This window comes from Schistosoma mansoni, assembly GCF_000237925.1.
Source record: "Schistosoma mansoni, WGS project CABG00000000 data, supercontig 0208, strain Puerto Rico, whole genome shotgun sequence".
Classification (NCBI taxonomy): Eukaryota; Metazoa; Platyhelminthes; class Trematoda; order Strigeidida; family Schistosomatidae; genus Schistosoma; species Schistosoma mansoni.
This window is the reverse complement of record NW_017386080.1, coordinates 128,933-139,969: the sequence shown is the minus strand read 5'-3', so window position 1 is coordinate 139,969 and position 11,037 is coordinate 128,933. Positions and strand designations below refer to the sequence as shown.

The following is an 11,037-nucleotide window of genomic DNA, read 5'->3' as shown; positions in this document are numbered from 1 at the left end:
GCGGTGTTAATGTTTAACTTCAGTCGATCCAATGACATTGAAATAGCTGAATGATGTCTCAGTGATCTAGAGGTTGAGCGTTCGAGTCCTGTGTACACTGCTGTGGAATCCCATACTAAGATGAAACATCAGTTCATTACTTCCAGGTTTTCAATGGTGGTTTAGCTTAAATTGACTCGTCAATTTAACTTTGAAAAATTGATATTCACTGATAAATCTGCAATAAAATTTATGATAAAATATTTCTAATAGGGAAACTAACGATTTCGGTACCTAATGTAGGTGACATATTTGCTCTTGTAAAGAGTGTCCAACTGGAAGATTGTTATATCCCGTGGAGATTTATGAATGGTAACTTTGAGAACTATTTATGGGCCAATGTGATATGTGTATTTCCTATTGTATAATTGTTAAGTAACTAAAGCATCCATATTCGTGTCCCTCTTATTATAAGCTTTATTTTGACCTATAGACTATTATTATCGATTTACCGTTCTTGAGTTATCCCTAGTCCATTAATTACAGTCTCCCACATTCACAGCCACATTTGGCTAAATCTTGTACAAATGTTATTTTCTATTTTATGGTACGACGTGGTCTGTTTGATTGATAGATAAACTCAGTATGTTTGAAAATAATGATTCATATTGCAGAGGTTGAGATTGGTGTCCTGTAACCAAAATTGATTGATCACTGGGTGGTGATCAATGTCATGCGTGTCAAGTCCTTCTTAGTACTGATCGAATGCTATCACTGAAGTTGCGATGTGGCCACCAGTCTAGGTGGCTCGACACTGCGTGCACTATGTTGAGATAAGATGGTGATTGGAGGTGGTCAACAGGATCGATCAGCACTAAGAAGGACTTGACACGCATGACATTGATCACCACCTAGTGATCAATCAATTGTGATTACATTTCAGTCCTACAGGAGGTCGGTCGTGGCCCGAATAGCTCAGTCGTAACGTCTCTGACTGGGTGACACGAGATCGAATTCATCAGGGGGCACCTTTTCCCTCAAGATTGCAGGTACACCTTGCTGACAAGTGCCAAGTAGCACGAAACCCGGGTCCAGGGTTTCCTGTTGACCACCTCCAACCACCATCTTATTGGTGTTCTGTACTTAACTGGCTGGACTCGGCGGAAAGCAGGATCGATAAGGACTCTAGACTGCTTGTACGGGTTTCATGTGTCACTGGTCCGATTGATAAATCGCTGCCCTCTAATTGGCGATACTATCACGTTATAGATTAAACAGGGAACGCAGGCCACAAGACATAAAATCTGGTATTCGTTTCAGGAGACAAACTATACAAGTTAATTAGGTATTGTTCAGATCCAAATTTGTTAAGTATGACTCAATCTATATATAGAAATAAACAGTGGATTGAATACAAACACGTAATTAGACACATGTATACCACCAAGCGGTACATTTTTAAGTGTAGAAAGGTACAATAAGTGAATCATGACGCCTATAAAACTATCCATAACATATAAGGTAATGTACTTGTATAACATAGTCAAAAATGACATATTTATTAATCAGACAAGAATAAATTGTATAAAGGTGTTATAAGAAAGACTAGAAGAAATCATGGTCTAATCAAGTCATACAAACACTAAGTACTTGTTTTGCTTAGACATTTTCGATTTCTGTACTCTACAACAGGAAATATATGGTTTAAACTACCAATGATAAACTTTGTGTAGTATAATAAGCAAAGATGGATAGTGACTAGCAGTGGAATCCAGTTTGACGAGCGTTTCGTTCTATTTGGGGCTCGTCAGCTGGATGTATCTGCATCTCAGAGTTGATGTTCACTCAGAGACTCGAACCCAGTAACTTTCGCTTCAAACGCCATCGAGTTATCCACTCATCTACTGAGTCGTGATAGCCACTTGCATGTGCAAGGGGGTGAAGTTTAGATTCACTTAGTATTGTTTGTTTGAATCTTCCCATTGAATTTTAGGACTGCAATTGATCAGTCTCTTATTGGCATCCTGCGCATACTGTGCGTATTGCCTCGATATAGCCTCAATTCACAAGCATTATAAGCAAAGATGGATAGTGGCTAGCAGTGGGATCCAGGACGCGCTTTTCGTTACTATGCTTGTGAATTAAGGCTTTATCGAGGTAATACACACAGTATGTATGCACATATGCGAATTAGAGACTGACCAGTTGCGGTCCTAAACATCAATGGGAAGATTCAAACAAATAATACTAAGTGAAATTATGAAGTATAAATCATGTCCTGATTTCAATAAATTAAAATCTTCCTTCATGAAATTCTATCTATCTAGGCTGATCCACCAAGATGATTGGTATCTCTGTGGTTGGTTGCGCCACAGGATTGAGTTATACTATTCAAACTGTAGCGTTAAAGCCTATATTGTGTCTGGTTCTCCTGTGAAGTGGTATTGAGCTGTACTGTTTGAGTTGTCACGTGGAAGTCTGGATGTGCCAAGATAGAACTGCGTATTGTTTTTATCTGGCTCTTTCCAAACCATGCTGTTAGATGTTCACTTATTCGTTGGTTAAGTTACCTAGTAGTACGCTCGGCATAGCTATCTACACAGGAGCAGCTGAACTTGTAAACACATATAGAGGAGGCTAACTCAGATAACTTTTCCTTCGTTTGAGCAGACATCGCCGGTCGATTTGAGAAAGCCAACGCAAGATTGGTTGCATATAATGTCTTGCTAATTACTTTCGATAACTTATCCTTCAGAGTATCGCTAGCCACATTCTCTTTACTCAGATTGTATTTTGAAAATAAAGAATATCTATTCTTTAAGAAGATATCTTTCAATTGTAAGCTTAAGATTATGCTTGAATTGTAACCTGTTTTATTCAGAGCCCTGTTATTCTTTAAATTCAGTTAAGTATATATGTTTATAGATTCTAAAATTTTATAAATTAAAAATGTACACCTCGCCTTATTCCACGGATATCCGTTTCCGGCCGTAAGGTCCCAACAAGTACGGAGCTGAGACGAAAACTACTCACAGAAAGGTCGTGTGTGACCGACCTCAAGCAGTTGTCCCTTGGACACTGCGGTTACGCTCTCAGGTCATTAAGACCACTTCTAATCCAATTTTCTTTTCAGGTACCTCTAGAAGAACCCTTCCACGGTGTAAGGCAACCGGGAAGTGGTAACTGTCCTCATACCTCTAACAGCACTTTCGAAAAAAAGAGTCCCTTAATTTATTATAACTTTGCCTGTAGCCCCTCCGGAGGCTACTGCCGGTCCCAAGCCTGAATAAATGAGGAGGGCTGGGCATGGGGTTAACGACCAATCCCGTAGAAAACTAACTCTCTAAAAAACACTAAACAGAATTTATTATAAATCACTATGTGCTACAATTAATGCAAATCAGTTATTTATCATTATTTCAAGTTACATAATACACCTAAAAAGTAACTTTGGAATGTTCTCTACTTTTAAAACATACATTCTGCAGCCGTAAATAAGAACAAAGCGAACTTTTGCCCATAGTCTATTTGCCATTTGGTTGGCAGTCAGATATGTTGCCAACGCCACAGTTGATTCAAGTTGGTGAAAGTTAGAACGGAATTTAGAATCAATCCTCAAATATTATTTGCAGCACCAACATAGATGATATGGTCGTTAAATCCAACTACTCAGGCAATGACGTGCAGTTTATTATAAGCTCTAATTGAATCACCCGTATTCGAGTAAAGACCGTTCATAAAGTGAACAAACACTGTCACAGAATCCCTCAGTCGAAGTAGTATAAAACTGCATTCAATACAAGGAAGAAAAAAAAATAACTGGCACTTACCAAAATCTATGCCCTCAGATACTCGACCACGTACAACTGATAATAATACAGCTCCACGTCCATTTTCACATGCCTATATATAATTATAGATTAATCAACAAAAATAAACTATATAGATCTGTTATTATCATAAGGGGTTTTGTGGAGATTTAGTATTTTCATAGTTGAAAGCGTGAGTCAATTGAAGCTAGACCACCAGGGAAAACCTGGAATCACTGGACGGTCGTTTCCTCCTATTGTGGCACTACTCAGTGGCAGTGCGAATCCACGACCTCGCCTCGGTTTTTCAACTTCGTGGATTGGTTTAAGTTAGACATAAACACCATGGGATGTCGACTCAGTGGTCTATCGGTTAAGTGCTCTGGCGCGAGACTGATAGGTCCTGGATTCAGATCTCATGAGGTGGGATCGTGGATGCGCACTGCCACTGAGGAGTCCCACAATGGGACGAAACGGCCGTCCAGTGATTCCAGATTTTCCCTGTCGGTCTAACTTCAATTTACACACACTTTCAACTATGAAAATATATAGATCTAATCCAATATCCAGGTACATAAAAAAATGTGATAGTTTAATCTCATATTCTAGTTCACTTAAGGTGACCAGTTAGTAACAATATTATAGAGATGTAGATAGCTGCTATTATAAATAGCATAATAATAAGGGTATTATGAATGAATCAATAAATCATAGCAACTTGCTTTAGTTCATCATACAATCAGTATGATTAGTTACTGGGTTTGTTCACAAAAAAACCCTCCATTTACACAAAAGATTGTAATAAAAGACTAATTGTGAGTTAATAATCTTCTGTTTTTAACTTATTTCTTATATTCAGAAGGGGTTTTTTGTGGCGATTTTAGTAATTTGATAGTTGATATCATGAGTTAGTTGAAGATAAACAATCATGGAAAACCTGAAAGCACTGGAAGGTCGTTTCGTCCTATTGTGGGACTCTTCAGCAGTGAGCATCCATGATCCTACCTGGCTTCAAGAGATATTTCCTGGAATTCTAGTGAGAAGCAGTGACCAGTGGAATTCAATAAGGTCTGTTGTGAGATATCAACTCACTGAAGACAATAGTAGACGGTTGCTCAATTTCGTGGATTGGTTGAAGTTAGACATTAACACCGTTGGATGCTGGCAGGCTCAGTGGTCTATCGGTTAAATGCTCTGGAGCGAGACTGATAGGTCCTGGGTTCGAATCTTGCGAGTGCGGGATCGTGGATGTGCACTGCCAAAGAGGAGTCCCACATTTGGACGAAACGGCCGTCCAATGCTTCCAGGTTTTCCATGATGGTCTAGCTTCAATTGACTCATGATTTCAACTATGAAATATCTTAAGTATCAAAAACAAGAAATCATAAACCCTTATTAAATACACTCATACCTATTGAACAAGTTTGCAGTTAGCTAAACTCAATGGCTTGTTAGAGTTAGCAATTCAAGTAAAAAGTACTTAATACGACTTTCAGTGTCAATAGACTTTGATAACGCTCATTTTGTTCATTAGTAACATTTACTATATTTCCTTACGGCCATGGTGCTTCTCAGACGCCTGGATTGAAGTGGGTGGTACTCTTAGGGGACTATTTTTCAATCTTAGGAGCTATAGGTCTAATCCATAATGCAGTGGAGCAACTTTAAGCGATGGAATCTAATTGTGGTATGTGACCGAAATAGATTTGTATGCTATTCATCCCTTAAACATTCTGAAGCACATATAGACCACTGGTTTATTATTATTATTTATTTAAACACATAAATATTGGTACAAGGGGGCACCAGATATATATACGCCACACAGCTGCATAAGTTGAAAAGTAGGGATACACAAATTAGGAATAAAAAGGAGTGAATAGGTGACAAGGTAAATAATAATGTGAATTGTCTGACTTTTAACAGGAGCGTGAATAGTATGTTCAGTAGATATCATCATTTCATTTATTTGTGTGTGGGCTGTGATACTTACCGGATGCCCAGACCGAAGCAGGTGGTTTTCTTGTGAGGACATACCCGGAGCCTTTGACCTGAAGGTGTAATCCACAAGGCAGTGGAGCATCGTGAGGAAATACACCTCCAAGGTAGCCGGTGGTCAACAATTGGTTCATACGCCATTTGTTCCCTGAGGATACTGGAGCCTATGTACACCATTGGCTTAAAATCAGGGTTTTCTAACTCCCCTAGGTGGACTCGCCGTGTTCACTAGCCCGGTTAAAGCTACGGACATTCGCTTTTCGTCCTCTCAATTTCGTAAACAACAATCCCGCCACGAGAAGGCAGTGAACCTACCACTAGTTTAGAATCAATGTTTGGAAACTACCCTAGATAAACCATATATATCCACTAACTTAGTTGAAATGCCGGATGTCTATGTGTCGTTCTCCCACTTTCATAGGGATACCCTTCCCTGGACACTAATGATACAACGAGATAGAAAATATACAATATGCAGTAAACAAATAAAATTATCGATCTGTTTACTTATTTATTATTGAATGTACAAAATAAACATCTTTATACCATTTGAAAGTTGAGCTACACAAAGTGTTTGCATAATAGACAATATAAATATTAATCAAACCAATTGTGGAATATAGTTTACTGGAACCTTTTTTTTCCGGAATGACAGTATAACCGATGAATTCATCAGTGATGAATATGAAGATTATTATTGTTAGATATTGGTGAAGATATATGTACGGGTAACAGATGTTGAGGAGTCACATAATAGGACGAAGCGGCCGTTCAGTGCTTCAATTGACTCATGATTTCAACTATGAAAAAAAGATGTACCAAATCAATTTATTTTGTATTGTTTGTTTGAATTTTCCCATTGAAGTTAAGGACTTCAATTGATCAATCTCTTATTGGCATATGTGCACCCTTTGCGGATCGCCTCGATATTGCCCTTATTCACAAGCATTATAAGCAAAGATGGATAATAGCTAGCAGTGGATCCAGGACGAGTGTTTCGTCCCATTCCAGACTCGTCAGCTGAAAGTACCTGCATACTAAAGACTGACCGATTTCAGTCTTAAACATAAATAGGAAGGTTCAAACAAACCAAATTTACCTCACTGCACAAGCTAGTGGTTATCTGGACTCAGTAGCTAAGTGAATAACGCGATGGCATTTGAAACGAACGGTATTGAGTTTCAGTCCCGTAATGAACATCAACTCTAGGATGCAGGTACATCCAGGTGACAAACCACATATAGGACGAAACACGCGTCCTGAATTCCACCGCTAGTCAACATTCATTATTTGATTTTAGATGTATCAAATTATTTAAATAGTTTATTCAACAAATAAACATTATTAGGTCAATTATAAGTAAAGATGGATAGTGGCTAGCAGTGGAATTTAGGACACGCGTTCCATCCTATTTGGGACTCGTCATCCGAATGTACTTACATCTCAGAGATGATCTTCACTCTGGCACTCAAACCCAGTACCGTTCGCTTCAAACACCATAGGCGTTATCTACTTAGCTACTCAGTCGAAAATAGGATGAAGTGCGTGTCCAGGACTCCAGTGTTAGCCACGATCCATCTTTGCTTATAATGCTAATGAATTAAGGCTATATCGAGGCAATACGCACAGTATGTATGCACATATGCCAATAAGAGACTGACCAGTTGCAGTCCATGAGAAGATTCAAACAAACAATACTAAATGAATTATTAGATCGAACAAATTAATGAAATATAAGAAGAATAAAATCAACTAACCCGATGATAAGCAGCTAATGCTAAACTTGTCTCTTCAGCATCTTGTGTTTCAACAAATAACAACTTATTTCTTTGAATTTGTTCAACAATATGCTAATTATGAAGAAAACAAAAAAAACAAAAAACATTTTCACTTCTATTATATACTTTGGTAATGGTGTTATGTCCCAATAACAATAGTGAATAGTAACTTTGGGAAGTTGTTCTGAACTTAACTGACTGGGCTAGGCAGAAGCAAGACCGATACGTACTCTAGACTGTTCGTACGGTTTTCATGTGTCACTGTTCCAATCGATAATTCGCTGCTCTCTGATTGGCAGTCTTATCACGTCATACGTTTAACAAGGCATCCAACTTGGCCACAAGTTAAAACAGGTAGAATCAAGTTTTCTGAGAAGGATGATTTGATCGTTCATAAACGATTAAAGTTAGTTTAACTACAGGGCACATTGACAAGTCGAGATGGAAACTAATGTTGTATTAGATAACTCACATTATTATTATTATTATTATTATTATTATTTGAACACATAAGTATTGGTACAAACGGGCACCGAATACATATGCGCCGCACAAATCTCATTTGATTTGTGTGAGGTATGTGATACTACTCAGGTGCCCAAAATGAAGCAAGTGGTTTTCTTAGGGAGCCACACCAGGAGCCTTTGACCTAAAAGAACTGATCCACAAGGCAGTGGAGCATCGTAAGGAGATGCAGTCCCATGGTAGCCGGTGATCAACGATTGATTCAAACGCCATTTGTTGCTTCAGGATACTAGAGCCCATGTACACCATTGGTTTGTAATGAGGGTTTTCCAACTCCCCTAGGTGGACCCTCCGTGTCCACCAACCTGGTTATAGCTCCTGCCGGACATTCAGTTTTCGTCCTCTCAATTTCGTAAACAACAGTAATGTCACGAGAAGGCAGTGAGTAGGACTTCCCTGGCAGAGGCTATATATTCGCGTGGCCATGTGAGAGCATTTCGAGAGGGAGAGCGGACTCTCCCCACTCTCGGCCGTAACAGGGCATTTGGGGGCAGATGGCTCACATTAGTTCATAGCAAATATAATACTTCACTCATCCTACTGATTAGTGTTAATTTTAAAATTATATAGCATAAAGGATTGATTTATTTTTTTCGAAATTACTATCAACTATTCACTTGTTGTTTTACTTGTATCTTCTTATTGTTTTATTGGACTGCAATTGATCAGTCTCTTGTTGGCATATGTGCCTCCAATGCCGACTGCCTCGATATCGCCTGAAATCACAAGCATTATAAGCAAAGATGGATAGTGACTAGCAGTGGAATCCAGTTTGACGTGCGTTTCATTCTATTTACGACTCGTTAGCTGGATGTACCTATCAACTGTTGTCGATGGTTTTCAGTGTATTACATGTGAGTAAAGTCGTTCTATGTTGTTGCGTGATGATCCGAGTATGGTATTCTTTATTCCATCTCATTACAGGCAAAAGACAGGCTGCACAAAAATATGTTAAACTAACTTGCAAAAAACTGACTGATAACCATGACGCATTAAGTAACCTTCCAAAACGAATAGATATTCGACACTGATGATGATATTGTTACTTTAAATACATACTAATAGCAGAAGTGAAGAACCGCAGTCATATTTAAAGGAAGGACACTTACATGACACTGTTCACTAGATATTCAACATAGAAGTCTCATTTTCCTATATCTTTGCCTACATTCAAATGTGCTGTTCTTTTAAACCGTTATCACCTTCCTTATTGTTTGCCTTTGGAGTATCCTTTGTAAGATGTACAGTTATATATTACTGAATAATTTAAACAGATTAGTTAAAATCCACCATCAAAGTTTAGAAACTTTTAGCTTCCGGTTTAGTAATGAATTTATTAACCAAAAAGCTAAAGTTTACAGGTAATTGGGAAAAGAGAACATCACCATATTGATTTCGTCAGTATGGGGTTATGGAGATCATTGTTGATCGAGATCACGAATCGATCAATGTTAGACCACCATTGAAAACTAGGAAGTACTGGACGTCCGTTTTGTCCCAGTATGAGACTACTCAGCAGTGCGTATCCACGATCTCACACACGGGATTCGAACCTAGGACCTTCGGACTTGTATGTTAGCTGAATCCAGTAGGTGGATGCAAACAATATAGTTAGGATTCATTCAGTTATCGTGACAAACAAATGGAGACATTGAGTGATACATCTAAGAATTGGTTATGAATGGGCAGATCAATTCACTCTTTATCTTAATCTAAATCTTCAGTCTCAATTTTCGTTCACATACATGATTTTCATTGTTTCCTTAACCCATATTCTCAGTGCTATCAGGACTCAGTAGCTAAGTGGATAACGCAATGGCGTTTGAAGCGAATCTTACTGGGTTCGAGTCCCAGAGTGAACATCAACTCTGAGATGCAAGCACATCCAGCTGACGAGTCCCAGATAGAACGGAACGCGCGCCCTGGATTCCACTGCTAGCCACTATCCATCTCTGCTTACAATGCTTGTGAATTAAGGCTATATCGAGGTAATACGCACAGTATGCACATATGCCAATAAGAGACTGACCAGTTGCAGTCCTAAACATAGATGGGAAGATTCAAACAAACAATAGTAAGTGAATTTAAACTTCACCCCATTGCACAAGCAAGTGGCTATCAGGACTCAGTAGCTAACTAGATAACGCGATGCCGTTTGAAGCGAAAGGTATTGTGTTTGAATCCCAGAGTGAACATCAACTCTGACATGCAGGTATATTCAACTGACGAGTCTCAAATAGGACGAAATGCGCGCCAAACTGGATTCCACTGCTAGCCACTAGCCATTATTGCTTATAAAGCTTTATTTTCATAATTATTAAAAGTATTTTGATTTCTTTGCTATTTATCTTATTCATTTCATTTCATTGTGCTGATGTGGTGTTGTACCAACCTGGGTCAACGCATGATTTTGACTGACTGACTGACGTCAAACCATAATTGACACTTAATAGACAAACACACACACATTGAACCTGAATTAAAACTTTACCTTATACTTATTTGTAATAGCAACAATGTCTGTATTATTAAATTTGTACATAGTTTTTATTATGATGTAATAGACAATCGATACTGATGAAAAAGGTAAAACGAATCATTGTAGCTGGTCAATTTTAATATTGATCAGAATGGGTTTTCTGAAGATTTCAGTATTTTCCTAGTTGAATTCATGAGTCAGTTGAAGCTAGACCATCATGGAAAACCTAGAAGCAGTGGACGACCATTTCATCTTATTATGGAACTCCTCAGCAGTGCGAATCCAGATGTTCTATAAGGATCATAAATACATTTCATAGTTAAAATATATAAGTATCGTACTTTCTATTTCAACTGAATTATCGCGTCATACTGATCAGCTGAATGATGATATAGTCCGATAAAATTTTGAACAATCAATTCGGATTATGATCTTTCATGAATTCAAGATTAAGTTATTATAACATAAA

The 11,037-nt window shown here is 38.2% G+C and overlaps 1 protein-coding gene across 1 annotated transcript in view; it reads right to left on the bottom strand.

The window, feature by feature from the left end:
- Window positions 1-11,037, bottom strand: part of Smp_199100 (DNA repair helicase rad3/xp-d, putative) — a gene marked incomplete at both ends in the record, with an annotated part of 51,580 nt that overhangs the window by 12,722 nt on the left and 27,821 nt on the right. Inside the window, one exon of the mRNA XM_018792821.1 lies at window positions 7,544-7,636. Coding sequence (XP_018647197.1) covers window positions 7,544-7,636 — 93 coding nt within the window. The remainder of the gene's footprint in view (window positions 1-7,543; window positions 7,637-11,037) is intronic.